The sequence below is a fragment of the Larus michahellis genome, chromosome 22 (genome assembly GCF_964199755.1).
Source record: "Larus michahellis chromosome 22, bLarMic1.1, whole genome shotgun sequence".
NCBI classification, from domain to species: domain Eukaryota; kingdom Metazoa; phylum Chordata; class Aves; order Charadriiformes; family Laridae; genus Larus; species Larus michahellis.
Genome location: NC_133917.1, coordinates 4,433,815 through 4,452,778, shown reverse-complemented (window position 1 = coordinate 4,452,778; position 18,964 = coordinate 4,433,815). Strand labels below are relative to the sequence as shown.

The following is an 18,964-nucleotide window of genomic DNA, read 5'->3' as shown; positions in this document are numbered from 1 at the left end:
CAGCACCGTGTCCCCGGGCAGTCAGCGAATGGTTTGTCACAGGGAGATGAAATATTCCCTCCCCCTGGACTATTGCGAAGTTGCGGCCAGGTTTGCTGAGGAGGCAGCCGAGCTCGGGCTTCCGCAGGCAGCGGTGCCCTCCCGCCACAGCACATCATCCGGCGCCCATCAGCGCTGGGGATGCCCAGGGCTGGGAAACGGGGAGCGCTCCCGTCACAGCGTCACATCAGCAGCTCTTCCCCTCGCCCGGCCGCCGCGGGTGCACAGGCGCAAGGCGTAGCTCGAAGAGAAAAGGGCTGAAAACAACATCACTTGCTCAAAAATCCCTTTGTGCTGAAATCTCCAAATGCAAAAAGGGATTTTTTGGGGGGTGGGGGGGAGCCCACCTTAGGCATCGCTACCTGTGGGCCTAGGTGTGGAGAGCACTGATAAAGACGCACAGGAGAGAGCACCCCAGAGTTAAAAAAGGCTCCCCATCACCCCAAAAAAGCAAAATCTTTTGCGCAATTCATTCCCGTCCTTCCCCACAAAGAGGGATGCTCCTGCAAACTGTCGTCGAGGGAAGGCGAGAGAATTTAACAACTTGGGAGGGAAAAATCACTCCAGACACCGGTTTGGTGAGAAAGACGACTGTATTTCTGCTCTTACTGTGGTGTCACATACAAGTTATAGTGTAGTTTAGTAGAAGGAGACACTGGGATACACTCAAATGAACCCCACTGTGAATTACATCATCCCACCGCAGGACCAAATCTTACACCAAGCGTGCAAACGAAGCATAAACAATGTAAAAATATATTATATATTTACATACGCAATCTTTTAAAAAGCCGAGATGCCAAGTATAAATTCCAGAGCTAAAACATGTCAGGAAGAAAACGGGGGTGAGATTCAGTGAGCTGTTTCGTAGGCAAATTTTACAGTCACAAAAATAAACTTTAAAAATCTCCAGGGTAAGCTGGGAGGACTTTTGGACACAAGAAAGGAGCCCCTGATGTGCTGCTACGAGGTGCCAGTGGCGCGCAGACAGGAGGATGTGATTTAGGGACAGCCCGGGACGATGTTTTGCTGTAGGGCAGTGGCAGAGCTCCACCAGCCCCCCCAGGGCGGGGATTTCGGTGTCCCGAGCACACCCCAACCCGATTAACGGAGCTGGGGCTCGCGGCGGCACCGCGAACGCGTGGGCAGCGTTGTGGTGGGGAAATGTAGGACGAGAGATGACTTACTGAAAGCACCGATGCTAAAACCACTTGCAAACACCCCACTGGGTGCCCCAGCTCCGGGCAGAGAAGCGAGATGAGCTACGCCGGCTCATCTGGCCTCAGCAGCGGGGGGGATTTTGCTATTTAAAAGCCTGAGTATTAATCTCGTAAGCACATTTCACACTGACAGCCTTTGTCTGGGTTTAGGGACTCCAGCAGGTCCCCTGGCAAAAGCTGGCTACAACCTTGGTTTACAACCTGACCCAAAGATGTTCCTCGATCCACTGAAGTCACTCCAGGATCTTCCTACCCAAGAAACCCGGGAACGCATTCACCAGGCATTCTCAAACACTTCCAAAACCCCCTCAGGTGCTCAAATGAATCACCGTGTGCTTCCCACTCAATTTCCCAAGTAAAACTCAGACCAGCCAAGGTGTGGATGGTGCCTTGGAGCGCGGAGAGGGACTCGGACACAGTGAGGTCAGAGCTCACCGCCCGGACAAGGTAACAGAAAGGACAGTCCCAGGTACGCCCCAGCAAACACCGCGCAAAACCAGACTGGGAGTTTGGTGTGGCGTGAGAGAAAAGTTGGGCCAACAACAGCACGCGGAGGACCTTCCCCTTGCACCTCACTTGGTCACAAACCCCTGAGCAGGTCCTGTCCCACAGATGGCCAAGAAGACGCTTCAGGGAAGGCTCCCGCAGCACCTAGAGACCTGGCAGGAGAATGCTGTCTGGGGGACTCCATCAAAACACCCGCCTCGTTCATCTTCCATCGGCCCGCAAGGGCAGGGGCCTTCTCCCGCCCCTCTTCTCGCCCACCTACAGAATCATTCATGGAAGTTGCCATTTCTAGTCCGTAGTAGCCAGCACCAGCTGCCCGACATGACAAAACACCAGCCTGGGTTCTGCCAGAGCGGCAGCCCAAAGCCTGCGCTGTGTCTGAAGTATGCACAGTTAACACGGGAAGATGGAAACGCTTGAACATTTCAAGCTTCTCAAGGCAGCCGCTGGCAGGGAGCAAAGCACGGGGACTAAAGAGGTCACTAAATCCACCCAGGTTTCAGGGTTGTCAGAGCAGTGCCAGGCGCAGATGAAGCACAGAGGGAAGGCTTCACTGCCACCAGGCAAAAGACGGTCACACCCAGCCGATTCCAGCACACCAGCCCGTGAGCACAGACCTGTCACCTCTTAACTGGCTGCACGAGAGCCCAGCCGCTTCCCCGTGGCTGCATTATCCCCGTGACGCTCGTTACTGAGGCTTGCTGGAAGCTGACTCTGGATCCCTTTCTTATTTTTGAGCAGCATGACTCTTTCCCTCTCTCATCCGGGGGAGCTGAGCAAAGAAAAGGAAACAGCACTGCCTACCAAAAGATTATTTTTCTTTTTTTTTTTTTTTAAGGAGAATCATATTCATGTTTCTCCAGAGGTTCAGGTAGGTAAGCCCTTGACCGGCACATCTTTCACCCAAACTACATGCTACAAATTGGGGCGTTAAATACGGTATTACGTTCCTTTTGCAAGTGATCCTGGGCGGCAGCCCGAATCAGCATTCTCCACCTCTGACAGAGCCTTGAAATGACGAGTGCTTCTCTGCTGCTGGCCCGTCCCCTGGGGGCTCACCGGGGCCACAGGAGAGCGCTGACTTTGTGTCCAACGCGTACAGAGAAAACACTGGAAGATGCGGGGCACTGGCTGGAAGGTACGGAGGGACTTCTGCCGCAAAGAAAGGCTCATCACTCCCTTTGTCTGAGGAGCTGAGCAATACAAAAGGAGCTGACTCTCACAGCAGCGTTCTTTCCCACACACATCTGGGACACCCACCTGAAGCTGGTGATGTACTCACAAGGAAAAGACTCGGGGTGCTGCATCCATGAGGTACAAACCCACGGCTCCTGGAAGGCCCAGGACTTCTCCCTCCCCACCTGAAAGCTCCCCTGGACCTCGGGGCGACACAAAGAGCGGATCTAGGCCTGCCGTGTGTAAGCACATGGAGTCTCTCACCTCACTACCAGACACAGGGACCCCCAGGGACGTTACAGAAAGACTAGATCGACATCATTAGCCAAACTTTAAATGGTTGAGTAAAAGCAATTAGGAAAAACCCCTACTGCAGACAGACAAACCAAGCAGCACTGGGTGGGTTCCTTCTCCACCTCTCGTACATCTCTTGCATGTACCATGCCTTTGGGGGGCAATTCAAACATCCAGCACCTTCAGCCAGGAGTGAAGTCCAAGCGTTAGAAGTCACTGAGGATACTGATGTCTGCAAACTCATTCCTGTACCGGTAGGCGTACAAACTGAGCAGGAAGGCCCATTTCAAGGAAATGAAACTCCAGACAGACGACAGGTAGTAGCTTCTGGGATCAGTCAGAGCTAGGAGAGAAAAAGACAGAGATACAGTTAAAAATCCCATTTCTCTCTCTTGCAGTCCAGCCGGGAGAACCCACCTCAGCCCGCCAGCCCCTGGGAACTTTTCAGCCTGCATCTAAAGATCTTGTTCTGCGAGCAAGGCTTACTCTGTGCCTTAATCCCAGCTCTCTTCACTTGCAGTGTAAGATTTCCTCATCTCCACCACAAAACAGTATTCTGGTCACAGTCTGAAGAAGGTCATTATTACCTCTGGAGAGGCAGATCCTAAGAGCTGGAGGGTCACCCTCTCCGCCACCCTAAACTCTCCTCGCCTTTGGGCCCAAAGGATGGAGTTTGTATGAATCCCCGGACAGCAGAAACACACGGCTCGAGAAAGCAACCTCAAGCTGCAGTTCTAATTTCTCTCACCCTGCTTTACGGATTTAGAGAATCTTTGCAAATAAACACATTTCTTCTTTATCTATTATGAAACCGCCTCTACTGAGGGATTGCTTTGAAGTCAAGCGGGCACGGTTCTGCTTTTTGAGTGCACGTCAGCAGTCTGCATATCTATTTTCAACATTTAGGGGTTTTTAGTTCTAGAGACGTCAACAATTTTGAAATACACTTATGCAACCTAATGCATAAACCGATCCCACCGCCGAGTACAAGCTGCTTGGTCATTAGCAAAAAATAAAGATAGATAATTTTTTTTGAAGAATACACAAAAGGATACTTACTCAGTAAATCCCACACATTGGGCATACCAGTCCTAAACTTTCCATACATAAATAACCTATGTTCTGTTCTACTGTCTACTTTCCCCCAAATTAGGGCTTTCCCTAAAACACCTCCATTTCCCTAAAAAAACCCCCCAATTTTTGCCCAAAACAGTTTTTCCTCAGGTCTCCAAGAAAGGAGGTGATGACAAATATTTGCTTTTCTTTTTACATTTGTATTTCTAACGATTGCGTATGAGTATTTTCATACCCTTCCACTAGGCTGAAGCACTCAAATCTCCGCGGGGAGCGTGCTTAGGCTGAGCCAAGGCCTTCTGGGGGGGGTTACGACCCCAACACAGCTTGCCTACCATCACAAGTACAACAACAACAACAGAACTCTTCATGGCTCTCAGCCCAAATGCAGCAAGCAACAAATACAGGCAACTTCTAAAAAAAACAAACAAACAAAAAAAAAACAAACCCCAAACTTTCTCTCTTTGGTCTGTTGCCAAGCAAATACTGGGAGTAATTACGCGAACCCTCCTTAGACAATGTTAAATATTTTATAGCAACACCGCTTTATATGCTGACTAAGTGTAGAAGGCATTTTCACCCTGCTGACTTGTGTTTGGATTTCAATATCCTCACCCACCTGCTTTATGAGTGCTGAGGAGACAACGTTTAAGAGCGCTCCCTTTATTTGTCATAGAAATAAGTAAATTCCAGTTCCTGTAGGAAATAACGCTGGAAAACGTGGACTGCCTGCCAGCAGTTCTATAGACCAGGCCTATCAAGGCAGCTATCAAATATTAGAATGATGTTAGAAGATGCCCTCGGGGAGCGTCACTCATCGGGCAGCAGAATCATTCGTGTCATCAAGCTATCACAGCTGAAAAATGAAATACAATGGCATTCTTGCAAACACCCCCCCCCCCAAAAGTCTCTCAACACCTCTCAGAAATATTAGCAGGAGCACCCTCAGATCCAAACCCCAGCTCTGCTTCGCAGGCTCTTTTGTTCCTTCAAACCCAATCCCAGTAATCCCAGCATCGCTAGCTGTTTCTCCCTGCTGCAAAGTACTTACACTGGTGCTTGGTGATGGCCAGGACAAGGAATGTGCAGAATCCCACCACGGAGAGAGCTGAGAAGAGGATCCCGATGAAGAGGAAGAACCTCAGCCCTTTTAACCAGGTCCTCCAGTAATCCTGCACATACATCACATGCGTGATTAGGGCCCAGAGCGCCAGAACACCTGCTCAATTAGACAGCAAGGGCAATCAGTACCACGCAGCACACTGCAACACAGAAAGGCGTCTAATACATATACATCTCATTAAACCCCAGACAAAACGCAAGGAACTCTGATGATTCATGGCCGCGTCCCCCCCAAAGAGGGGGAAATACCAGAATAAACGGCTGCCTGTGCCAGCATCGCTCCCCACGACCACCCCACGCCCCCTGCTCTTGCCCAGGCTTTGACATACAGACCTTGATTACAGGCTGGCACAGGAAGGATTCATCCATTGAATGTATTCCCCCAAATAACTTATTCATTTTCCTGTTTGTGATAAACCCACTGAATTCATACTCGGTGCAGTTTTATTTAATTCTCCATACAGCTTTCCTGACATTACATGTAAGGAGCCAAGCACTCGGCAAGAATTAATGCACCTTTTCAGAGGCCAGGCAGCCCCTTTTACACACGGAGACGATGATGAAGAGCACCACTACGTAACCACTGATTTCAGACACCTAAATCAAGATATACAGGACTTGTTCAGTACTCAGCGTTTCGCATCACGTCTCTTAGCTCCGATGCATCTCCGGTTAACTTCATAAAGACTGCATTTATCTAAACCCCCTCTAAACGGTTCAACTAAAGGGGTGTAGAAGTTCAGCTCCCAGATGATTCGTACACACAATTCCCACTTACGGCAAAGCATGCTCACTAAGTGTTTAAGGCGGCTGAAATCTAACTCTGTACTTTTGGGTCTGGCCCAAAACGTCTGGATTACATAACCAGACAAATATCTGAGCACGTACAGTATATATATATATATTTTACTTTTTTTTTTTTTTTAAGAACAGCCAAATTCACTATGGCTTTAATAGGAACAGCAAAAGGCATTTCCCTAAGCTTAGGTGACTAGTCCATAACCAACCCATCAAAAGGGAGGAAACAGGAGGAAAAAAAAAAAAAGGGACGAAAGCATCCAAATAACAGCCATAAACAGTTTCTGATATAGGGAAAAACGACGCATCCTTCCCTAACCTTGTTCTAAAAGCTGCTACCTTTTCACCACACGTGGGAAAGAAATTAGAAGAGTTGCTCAATATAAGAACTGCCTGTTCCCATGGAAGTTTTTATAACCCGCCAGAACAAGGCGGCCTGGCGTTCCCCATTATACAACCCCAACTACAGGCAACATCACCGACTCCAATTATAGCAAGCTGCTCCTCCAGTTAAGTCGTGGCGCTGAGGAATATGACTAAACCCCCGTAAGCCGCTAACTCAACCTATAGTTAGAGCCACTTTACAGATTTAAAACATTTGACTCATTCCGGCGAAGCCCTCGGCGGCACTTCTGAAATTCAAACCTCCGGTGGTGCAACTAACTGGCTTGTATTTCTCCGTCGCTGCTACCTCCTTTCCAGATTTTATTTTAAGGGCAGCAGGGGGAAAAAAAAAATAAAATAAAAAAAAAAATGACACCACTGCTAAGACACCAGGCTGCTTTATACAGTATTCTGCAATAACACAGACCTCCCTCTGCGGCTACTTCTCAACATCAAAGGAAGCAAAAACCAGCCTTGCCCACTACAAGATAAACATTTTAATACTCAGTACAGCCACAGGTTTTGCCAGAGCTCATTTGTTACTGGATACGGTCATTATACAGAAAGCTTCCCAAGGCTTAAAAAACTTCTTATAGCACAGAGGAAAATAACTGCGTCAAAATCGACAGACAAGCATAACCGAGAGTCGCCCCACAAACCCGGACTTGCTTTTCAGCTCGTTCCTAGCAGGTTTTCGGACCTCACTGGCCACACGGACAACGGACACCCTGCAGGTGCACGGCAAATGAAGCTGAATATAGAGAAAGTCAGTTCCAGGCCAGACAGGAGAACCCTGGCAATGGTTTTTGCCTCTTCAGGTATCCCAAGATGGGGCAAAAGTTAAAATACCCCCCACAGCAGCCCACGAAAGAGGTAAGGGGACAACCTTCAATAAAAGCCAACCGAAAAACCCATAAAAGTGAAAGGGAAAGCACTCAGCACTAAAAACCCAAGGGTAAAGCACCAATATCCAGGAGCTCACAGACTTTTTATCACAATGAACAGGAAAGGCAGAATCAGTCCATTACTTCACCTGGTTGGACCTGCCACAGCTACGCATTATCTAAGCATGTTTTCTGGCTCCAGGCAGCCAGGATTTTAATTCCGAGACTCTTGTCAAGTCAGCTACAGATATTGCTTTTCCATGACCCATTGTACACAGGCTACCACTACGCAAGTGTGCTAGAGATCACAAAGATATTCCGGAGCTTTGCAAACGCAGAAGACCGTAATTGCGGTGGCAATGCTTTTCAAACAGCCTGCCACAGGATTTGGTGGAAAAACCTATCACTCAGCTCGCTAAAAAACCACTTCCTCCACTTCGTGTTACCTTTAAGCTTGTACTCTAGCAAGTTCAACCCACATTTAAAAATAAATAAATAAATTTTAAAAAATGGGGAACTTGGGTTTTTCAGTCAGCAAAACAAACTGCTTACTCCCTCCCAGGCGCTTTCAGATGACTTAGCACAATTTATTTGAAACGCTGAGTCAAGCTGTTGGTGTTTCCACGCCAAAACTGCTGCTGCTGGTCCGAACGGTCTCTGTGGGGACAGGAGAGGCAGCGCGTGAGCTGTCACTTGATCTTCCCCCCACCGCCAGACCTGACCCTGCACCTCCCCTGACCCTAAAGCCTGACCCAGCACTCGAAAGGAAGCTATTTGGCAAACTGCTGGGTTCGGTTAATTCTTAACATCTAGAGAAACTGCCTCACACATGACTAAGCAAAAAAAGCCTCATGACAACTTCGCCCTGCACTGAAGGACGGGGTTTGGTCACAGGGTCATTGAAGATGGGGTATCCTTTTACAGGCAGCTCAGCCAACATCATGTTCGTTACCACGTGGAATAGAGGGGACAGGAGTCTCCTCCAGCTCCAGTCGCATGCTTGCCTCCTTCCCCTTACACCCCTGCGACACTCCAATCCTTCGGTGAGGCTATCCAGCTTGCAGAGCAGTTGATTTTTCTTCTTTTTTTTTTGCCCCCCCCTCCTAAAATGGGAAAAAAGCATTCCAACAAGTTAAATCAGCTCACAGCACTGTCTGAAAACCACTAACACAGGCATAAAAAACATTGGCAGCATGCATTGAGGGACAGGTAGGAGCCATGAGAGCAGGACTTGCTTTTTTTAACTGCTTAATTTGCTCATCCTGAGCCTGCGGGATCATACTCAGGTGGGCACCCGAACCCCACCAGTGCTGCTCCGAACTGGGGAATGGCCACAAAAGGAAGCAAAGCCGCCCACCGCGACGTCGACAAACGCTTGTGAATAGAAGGGGCATCCCAAGTGGGATGAAGCTACGTAATATCAGTGCACGGCAAACCAAAGTAGAGTCTGAATACACCGGGAAAACAAACAATTATTGCAGGGGACCTAATTTAAGCAGAGTATGTTGCTAAATATAGTTATCACGAACGAAACTCTTACACCCATGAAAACACGTACCTTTGTTTAAAAGCATTCTGTAAGCTAACTGCTTATCTACATACCGCATTCAGCAGGAAAAAAAAACAACCACTATTTCTAACTAATTCCAGAGGAAAAGCGTCCATGAATGCCGGAGTGGAGCCTTTGACTCATGTTTAATTCAACTGAAATTGGGTTCAGGAAAAGAAAAATCACCTCCTAGTCACCAATATACATAAGCTAAGTGGCGAGAAGAACAAATGAGTTGCACTGATTTACAGAAGAGATGTTCATTATCACATCGGGAAACTAAAACCATACTAGTATTCTTAATTAATGTGAAATCTCTCACTTTATAGACCTCGAGAGCAAAAGGCTTGAACACAAACCCATTAGCTCTGCGTAGGTAAGAGCAGAACAGCTCACTCATTCAGCTGTACAACTCCAACAGGTTTTACTGGAATCGGAAATAAAAGTTGCGTCTCATTTAAAGTTGGAATGATTAACTGCAGGACCTCCGGTTTTTCTTTTCCACCTCAAGCAATACCCCCAGGTCCCCTCCTCCTCCACAACCGTATTCTCCAGTGGAATCACACTTTGCACAGGAGCTAAACCTGGACCTGACGCCGTAGCCCTGGAGTGGCAACGGTGGTTGTCGGCTCCAGTTACATCGCCCGCTTAAAATAACATCAAAAAACCCTTGCACTCGTTTCAGAGAAACATTTGTCTTGGTGGATTTATCCAACACACCATGGCTGGAACGACCCTAAAATAAGAGCCGCTCAATAAGACACAATCAAAGGATTTCCGACATAGAGCAATGGGAAAGTTACCCCTAAATCAAACCCTAATTATCCCCAAGTACACAAAGCTCCAGGAAAAGGAAACTGGCCCATCAAACAACCGCGAGTGCATCTGAAACAACAGCGAGAGGGGCAGGGTTTTTTAAACAGAAGTTAACGGGCATTTTGACAAGATTAATTCATATTTAAAATACAAAAACTTACAACATACTTGGAACAAGTTTAAATAAATTCTAAGAGGCAAGTTCAAAAGCAGGCTCGCCCTCAGTCTGTAACCTGGTACAGAAAAACACTTAATATCTAAATATTTTGATAAGCCCTTTTGAAAGTTTAGCATACTTGAGCTCAAGTGAAACAAAACCTTCCCTTTCTCCAAACACAAACACAAAAACTGCGACAAACAAAAGGTTTTCTCAGACCCCTGCTCATCACTGCCTGATTCTTCGGCCCCAGCAAAACAAGTTGCTTTGTTGACGGGGAGCGAGAGCCCAGCTGCCTTCCCCGGGGTCAGAGCAGCCAGAGGCCGAACGTGTCCGGCCACGTTTGCACCCGGGGTAGGACACTGTGTACGACACCACTGGGCGTTACAGATTCTAGGAAAAAACAACAAATGTGCAACGGAGGCCAAAAAAAAAAAATAAATAAATCAAGCAAAACACAGAGACACAGAAGCTATTCTGCAACGAGCGTTCTTACTGCAGCCTCCCGAAGCTCCAAATGCATGTTGATGATGGCAAAGATGATGGCAAACAAAAAGACAATAAGAATGAAAAACAATATTAAAAACTACTTGCACAGGTCTGGAAAACATGAAGTCTACGGCAAGCAATTAGAAGACCTTTTTTTGTTCAGAGTGCTCAACAAAGCCTTCGGTCATTTTCCATCTACACAATCTTCTTTTATACGCTCTATTACTCGAGCTGAAGCACTAGAAATACCTACTCTAAAAGCAGCCTGAGCTTTGCCAACCTAAGTCCGTTTTGCCATCTCTAAGTTTTGAAAATTTTGCCTTGTCTGGTTGATTCCCTGCAAGGGTAAAACGTTTTCTTCCGGGAGCTAAAGCCAAGCCAGCTCAGCCTCAGCTGTTTTTGGAAGAGGTTAAAAATGGGTTTTCTTGAACAGCTCTTCTGCCAAAATAGCTGGGGATCAACACTGAAATATTTTAGGAAAACAGCTCTGGAAGGAGAGGAGTCTTTGGAGTATTCTAGTGAAAACTGGTTTTCGCTTGGCCAAATTTCCCTCTGGACACGTGCGAGCGAGTGCTTTACTATTCCAGGGCGTTTCGGTTCGGAGGAAAGAAGAAAAACCTGACGTTTCAGCTTGTTGTTGAGCACCGCGTTGCTCTGCTCGGCCTGTTTCAGAAGCAGGAAACAAGATGTAGAGATTTCAGCTGCTCTGGGCCTCTACCAGTCGCAGTTAAGATGAAACCAACATCACATTTTCCAGCACATCAGCAGCACTTCCGAGGGACTCATTCTCTCCTCACAACTTCATTTAATTATGATTAAGCATAAGCCACGTGCAGTCTTTTCTGCGTTTTCTTTACGTGTGTTTCTCCTCCCTCTTCTCCATTTCTTAAGACGATGGACTAAAGCAGTCACGAGCCAAACCTTCATCGAACAATACGTAGTATTTTATATGCAAATGCAAACACTTACGAATGCTTTACTCTGTAATTGCAACGCTTTTTGGCCATACTATCCCAGCCCTGGATAGGGAACAAGCTGATTTGCATAAATTTAGTATATAGGAAGTTAGATTAGTTATCAGAGTCTTCAGAGAATCACTACTTTTGTCCGCAGTACATACTGTGTTCAGCATAAACTAGCTTCTACTTTCACTCATCAGATATTTTTCGAGTTTCAAGTGTCTGAAAAGTACATTTCATGTTTCATCTTCTTTGCAGCTGCTTTAATATCTGGTCCACATTATATTTGCAAAGCACAAGCTCTGTATTTTGCCAGAAATATCCGAGCAGCTTGGAAACGGCCAATAAAGTCTCTTTGGAGCGGGGAAAAAAATCCCCTCTCTTACTATTAAATTTAAAAAGAGAAGATACATACACGAGAACATTAAAAGCCACTCAGGAAAGGGCTGGATACATCCTGAAAACATTTAATTGCTTTCTTCTCCTTTAAACTGCCTCTGGCAGAATGAAAACATCACAGTGGCTTATAGATTCATGGCCTACTTAAAAAAAATAATATTAATTTAAGGCAGCGAGGGGAGAAGGTCAAACACACAAACAAGCAGTAAATTATAAAAGCCACTGTGACTAGCTCAAAATGAAACGGCAAACCACCGAGACAGCCGGTATTAACTCAGGAATGACTTTCTGGGTCCTGTGATTAGTCGATTAAGTTGCTGTCCCTCGGGTTATCACAAGCACTCGATGGGGTGTTTCTGCTTAAAACAAGGATGTGATACACAAGGTCTGTATCTGATTTAAGATGATCCCCAAATTCCCAAGTATGCATGCCCAGAGGCGTATGTAAGATGCTGAGGATTAGTGAGTTGATTTTACTAGATGTGGTGTGTAGGGTTTATTATTACGAAAGCCAACCGGAAAGACTGGAAAGGTAGTTTGCTCAGCACCTTAAATTACACGCTTCTGGTTTCATAACGACAGGTAACCGAGGGCTCTAGTTACAGACTCATCAGTATGTGGCAATCTTCCCTCCGCAGAACTTTAATACTAGAACTTGGAGCAAATAAATATCTAAGTTTTTCCTTTAAATTATAGGAAATGTATCAGAGCAAATAGTACAAGCGGCAGCAGAGGGCAGATTTCAATGCAAATGTAGCAGGAAAGGTTCTCTAGAAGATACACAAAAGATAAATAAACTGATTACAAAGAGAAAGATACAGATTCCAGATAAGACAGGAATCAGCAGAATTATCTTAGAGAGAGGAAGTCTATGGATAAACACCCTAACCCAAACGTCCCTGACAAACCAAAGGCGCATCAAGAAAAGCTGCAATCCATCTCACCAACGCAGGCAGCAGAAAAGCAGCGATAAACACACAGGAGGCGACGGGAAAACCAGAAAGACAGTTAAAACAAGATAAACATGTACAAACAAACACTCGCAGAGAAGGCTGGCAGGCAAAGCCTCGGCTTAATCAGAGGCATATTAACGAGGAACTGCTGCAAAGCTGCCAAATACACCAGCCCAAACAATTTTCTGCCCCTCACATGCGGCGTCAGAGCTCCCAGCCACAACAGCCCAATCGGCAACTTGCTCTCAGGTGCTCAGATCGCTTTTTGAAGCTTCCAAAAAAAGCACATGTGGTCCAAAAAAAAAAAAAAAAAAACCACCCAAAAAACCAACCCCTATTTGTGCTAGACTTTGAACCCACCCAGCACAGCAAGCACAGGGTTTTGATTTCACAACGATAGGAGCTGCAGCGGCAAACAACGCTGCGCCCCAGCACTTGAGCCGCGTCACGCGTTTTGGGGGAGAAGCCATCATTCTGCACTATGTTATCCCGGGCAACAGGCAGAAAGTTGCCACAGGTTTATCAGTAGACTAAAGGGCAGAAAACAATGCCTGACAATTAACTTTGCCATGTCTACACAGCGGAAAATTTCAGAAGCTCGCCCACTTCCTTTCCTGCCGTTCTCTGCCAGCAGAAGTAAGTACTAGTTAGCACGTTACAATAAAAAACAGGTGATTTAGTGAAGTATGCCAGAAACAAACCAAGTGAACGCCCTGCTTACCTGAAACTGAATTATCCACAGTGTCTATGCGTAACGCAAACCTCCTACACACCGTGATTTTTTCTTAGAACAAACTTAATTCAGCGAGTAGCCTTAGCTTCAATGCACGGAAAAAAGCATGGCTTGCTTTTTTTTTTTGGCTAATCCTCCACGATTAAACACACACCCGTTTAGCTCTACCCACACAGGCTCCCCTGTGCGGGACGTGAGATGTCTGTAAAGGCCAGCAACGAACTGAGGGCACACCTTGACTTTTAACATTTGTCTGGCAGCAGAATGAATTTCAAAGGTCCTCCCCATACACGAGCATTCATATTCCCCCTCCTTCCTGGCCCCTCCGTCCTGGGGATAACTACATTTGTGAGGCAGCACCCTACATATCCTCACTTCAGGGCTGGGAGCCTAAAATAAAAGTCTCATCTCAAATGCCTGGAGAGTATTTCACCTGTTGAGACATCAATGGGGTAGAAATGTGAAGCAGAAGGACAGGAAAAAGCAGCCATGGGTTTAAAATAACAGGAACCCCTTAAATCAGCTTTGTCTAACGCCAAAACACACATTTCTTAACCTCTTTCTCAGGCTTTTTGATCCTTCTGTGACTCTACCTATAGGCTTTTCACTGATGTTTGAGAGCAAATTCACATAAATTCATAGAGTCTAACCTAAGAATCGACCATTTTTTTTTTGTTATTTTGTTTCTTGCTTACCTTGCTCCTTGTTATCTTAACTAGCTTGCATTACCTTTTAATTAACCAGCACACAAACCTCGTCCCAGCAGACAAGAATCTAAATAACCTCAGCACGGAAAGTACAGGACGGTTCCTCCCTCTGCTTTCTCACCAACCTCCTTCTAGAATGTGGACTTCCGAAACTCCTCTGCGAACACAAAGACGGCATGTGCATGCGGCATAAAATATTACTCGTTATTTTCTTGTGCGTTTCCAGGGTGCAACACTCCAACTTCCCTCGTGCCACCTAGTAAAGCGAGACAGACACGTTGGAATTGCTTAATTCCAGCTGGAATGAAAGCTTTTTGAAGGGAGAGGAAGCAGAAAGGCAACCACAACCCTGTACCTCCCAGCTGCTCTGACAGTGCAACAGATACCGAGAGGTACAGGGGAGCGTCGGCGTCGCTCACACACCAGGAACAAGCTAGATTCTTTACAAAGTTTAACTTCACTTTCTACTTTTCCTCCTGGTATTTAGCCAGAGAAACCCTTAAGTTGACAAACCAAGAGAGGACAATGTTCTGCTCCAACCCAATCATTAACTAAGATCCACGACCGACGCAGGCATCTGAAGCTCCCCTGATTTCAGGGGGTGTTAAGACGCAGTTTACAGCTCCTGGCCCTACAACAAGTAGCCCAATCACCCATTTCCGAGCATCAGGCACAGACGCTTTCACCGGGTGTAAACGTCATAGGAGGCCGGCACTTTTCTTTCCTAAAAATACAGAGCACACGTAAATATAGATTGCCAGACCAAAATTTTTACCAGGAAAGTCAGCAAAGCTTTCAGCTGCAAGTTTAAAATAAAACCCTTTTCAGTAACAACGTTGGCTGCTGTACGGGGCTTACTCTGACAGCCACACACAATTTAAACCTCAAACTTTTAGAGGTTTTTTTCCCTCCATAACATTTGAGTTATACACCATCATTAACTAAAGCTGTTCCACCACAAACAGCAAGTTAGCGAGATGTTTTTGCAAAAGCCTTCTTGGTACCAAGTAGAAGACTTGAACAGTTCCGCCTTTACTAGCAGCGAGGTTATAAAATACACAAATTAATTTCCTTCTTTCCTAAGGGATGAGCATCAACAGATGTAGTTAACGTGTCCCACAAACCACGGTTTTACATTTCAAGTTGCAAATACAGCCAGACACTGTGAGCTAAAGCTTCCCAAAGAGCTTTTAATAAAGTCAGCCTTTTTAGAGTGCAACAAGTGCTTCCAGGAGGTCGGGAGTTCCTGGGCAGATCACAAAAGCAGCACCTGGAGACTTCCCAAAACGAAGCGTAGCCCACCCAAGTCCCAAAATCACATACTGCTGTCATCTACGCCAGCCGCCACACAGAGCTTTCCCCCCCGCCATGCCACAAGCCAAGCCCAGTGTCGCCAGCTTTGCCACCAACATTCAAAGAAACCCACCGCACGCAGCATGGAGGAAAGGGCCCTGCCACATGCCAGCACCAATGCTGTCCCCAGACACTCCCTGCCCAGGCACAAATCGGTGCTTCACTCCATTTTCATAGACTCATAGAACAGTTTGGGTGGGAAGGAACCTTAAAGCCCACCCAGTGTCGCCCCCTGCCCTGGGCAGGGACACCTCCCACCAGCCCAGGTTGCTCCAAGCCCCGGCCAACCTGGCCTTGAACCCCTCCAGGGATGGGGCAGCCACAGCTTCTCCGGGCGACCTGGGCCAGGGGCTCACCACCCTCACAGCAAACAATTTCTTCCTCAGATCTCACCTAAATCTCCCCTCTTGCAGTGTAAAACCCTTCCCCCTCGTCCCATGGCTCCCCTCCCTGCTCCAGAGTCCCTCCCCAGCTTTCCTGGAGCCCCTTTAGGGACTGGAAGGTCTCCCCGGAGCCTTCTCTTCTCCAGGCTGAACCCCCCCAGCTCTCTCAGCCTGTCCCCACAGCAGAGGGGCTCCAGCCCTCCCAGCATCTCCGGGGCCTCCTCCGGCCCCGCTCCAACAGCTCCGTGTCCTTCTGCTGTTGGTGCCCCAGCGCTGGAGGCAGCACTGGGGGGGTCTCACAGAGCGGAGCAGAATCCCACCCCCTCACCCTGCTGCCCACGCTGCTGGGGATGCAGCCCAGGAATGCAGGTGGCTTATCACGAGTTAAACCTTCGAAACCTTCTCGGGCCGTTTGGTGATTCTTTAGCCAGGTGGGAGCAGGGCCCCGGTTGTGGGGGTGGTGATGGCGGGTCTCCCACCCTCACTCCGGGCCCTGCACTCCCGGGGCAGCGCTGCTCTCCCCGCCCGGCCCCCCTCACCCCGGTAACCACCGCTGAGGCGAAGCCGCCCCTTCCCCAGCCCGTCTCCCCCTGGGGAAGGCGCTCCCCGCCCTCACCCCCCGCCGCCATCACCCTCCCTCAGCACCCACCGGCGGGAGTTACCTCAGGCGGCGGCGCCCCGGCCCACCCCCCCCACTCCCGCAGCCCTCCCGCCGCCACCTCGTACCCGAGAGCCCCCCCGCCGCCGCTGTGGCGGGCTGCCGGAAAGCCGGCGCCAGGCTCCAGGTGAAGAAGGCGGAGAAGCCCATGAGGGCGCCGGCCGCCGCGTAGGCCAAGCGGAGGGCGAGCGCCCGGCTCACCGCCATCGGAGCGCTGCTGCGCCACCGCCCCGCCCGCCGCCGGCCCGGCCCGCCCCGGCCCCGCCCCGCCACAGCGCGCCCCCTGCCGGCCGGGGGGACCGAGGGGAGGCCGGCGGCGGGGCCGGGGCGTGGGGACGCGGGGGTGGGGGGTGCGGGAGCGCATGGGGGGCGTGGGGACACAGGTGGTGTGGGGGACACGGGTGGACATAGGGGAGTGGGGACACGGGGAGGGGGGTCGCGGGGACACGGAGGGGGGGGACACGGGAGGGCGTGGGGGGCTTGGGGACACAGGTGGTGTGGGGGACACAGGTGGTCATAGGGGAGTGGGGACACGGAGGGGGGGTGTGGGGACACGGGGAGCGTGGGGGACCCAGGTGGACATAGGGGAGTGGGGACACGGGGAGGGGGGGCGCGGGGACACGGGGGGGGGACACGGGAGGGCGTGGGGGGCGTGGGGACACAGGTGGTGTGGGGGACACAGGTGGTCATAGGGGAGTGGGGACACGGAGGGGGGGTGTGGGGACACGGGGAGCGTGGGGGACCCAGGTGGACATAGGGGAGTGGGGACACGGGGAGGGGGGGCGCGGGGACACGGGGGGGGGACACGGGAGGGCGTGGGGGGCGTGGGGACACAGGTGGACATAGGGGAGTGGGGACACGGGGGGGCGACCCGGGAAGGCATGGGGGGCGTGGGGACACAGGAGGCGTGGGGGACACAGGTGGACATAGGGAAGTGGGGACACAGGGGGTGTGGGGATGCGGGGGGGGACACGGGAGGTGTGGGGGACACAGGTGGACGTAGGGGAGTGGGGACACGGGGAGGGGGGGCGCGGGGACACGGATGGGGACACGGGAGGGTGTGGGGGACACAGGTGGACGTAGGAGAGTGAGGACACGGGGGGGGTGACCCGGGAGGGCATGGGGGGCGTGGGGACACAGGTGGACATAGGGGAGTGGGGACATGGGGGCCGCGGGGGACACGGGGAGTGTGGGGACACAAGTGGACCTAGAGGAGAGGGGACACGGGGAGCGTGGGGACACGGGTGGTGTGGGGGACACAGGTGGACATAGGGGAGTGGGGACACGGGGGCATAGGGATACAGGGGTGGGGACATGGGAGGGAATGGGGGCAGGGGGACACAGGGGCCATGGGGGACACGGGGTCACGGAGGACACAGGCGGACACAGGGGAGTGGAGTCATGGGGGGAGTGGGGACACAGGGGGTGTGGGGGACACAGGTGGACATAGGGGAGTGGGGACATGGGGGGGGCGTGGGGATACAGGGGTGGGGACATGGGAGGGAATGAGGGTCAGGGGGACACGGGGAGGGTGGGGACATGGGAAGTGTGGGGGACACAGGAGGACATGGGGGACATGGGAGCATGGGATGGTGGGGACACAGGGGGACATGGGGGACACAGGGTGCATGAGGGTGTGGGAATGGGGGGAGCATGGGGACACAGGGGGACATGCGGGACATGGAGGGATGGGAAAGCTGGGGTATGGGGACGTGGGGGGGACACAAAAGAGACATGGAGGGTGTGGGGACACGGGGGACACAGGAGGATACAGGGGACATGGAGGCATGGGGCGGTGGGGACACAGGGGAACATGGGGGACACAGGGAGTGAGTGCATGGGGGTGTGGGGACACAGGGGCACATGAGGGACATGGAGGGATGGGGAGGTTGGTGTATGGGGACATGGGGACACACACAAAAGAGACATGGAGGGCATGGGGACATGGGTTGGGGACACAAAGGTGGAGAGCCAGGGACATGGAGGCATGGGGTGGGACCTGGGGATGGATCATGGGGAGAGAGGGTGACATGGGGTTAGGTGGGGGGCCAGAGGAGACGTGAGGACACAGGGACACTGGGAGATGGGGGAGCACGTGGGTTTGGGGACATTTGCACCACTTTCGCTTCCTCTCTCGGGGAGTTTTCATTCTTTCACCCAGCGCCGTCCTGCCGGGTTGTGGGATTGTGGCTTTGGGGACACCTCATAAAACTTCTTAAATGATTCAGGGGCTTTTCTGTTCTCTTTTTTTTGACCCCCCTTTTTTTTTATTTTTTTTTTTCACGTTCTGAGCTGGTGGCGGGGTTTGGC

At 50.1% G+C, this 18,964-nt stretch overlaps 1 protein-coding gene across 1 annotated transcript; it reads right to left on the bottom strand.

The window, feature by feature from the left end:
- Nucleotides 1-613: 613 nt before the first annotated feature.
- Nucleotides 614-16,905, bottom strand: SLC48A1 (solute carrier family 48 member 1). The gene is made up of 3 exons (XM_074564955.1): nucleotides 16,723-16,905; nucleotides 5,362-5,529; nucleotides 614-3,579 (listed from the first exon to the last, which is right to left on the bottom strand). The coding sequence occupies exons 1-3, from the start codon at nucleotides 16,859-16,861 to the stop codon at nucleotides 3,443-3,445; spliced, it is 444 nt and encodes a 147-aa protein (XP_074421056.1). The 5' UTR covers nucleotides 16,862-16,905; the 3' UTR covers nucleotides 614-3,442.
- Nucleotides 16,906-18,964: the final 2,059 nt, after the last annotated feature.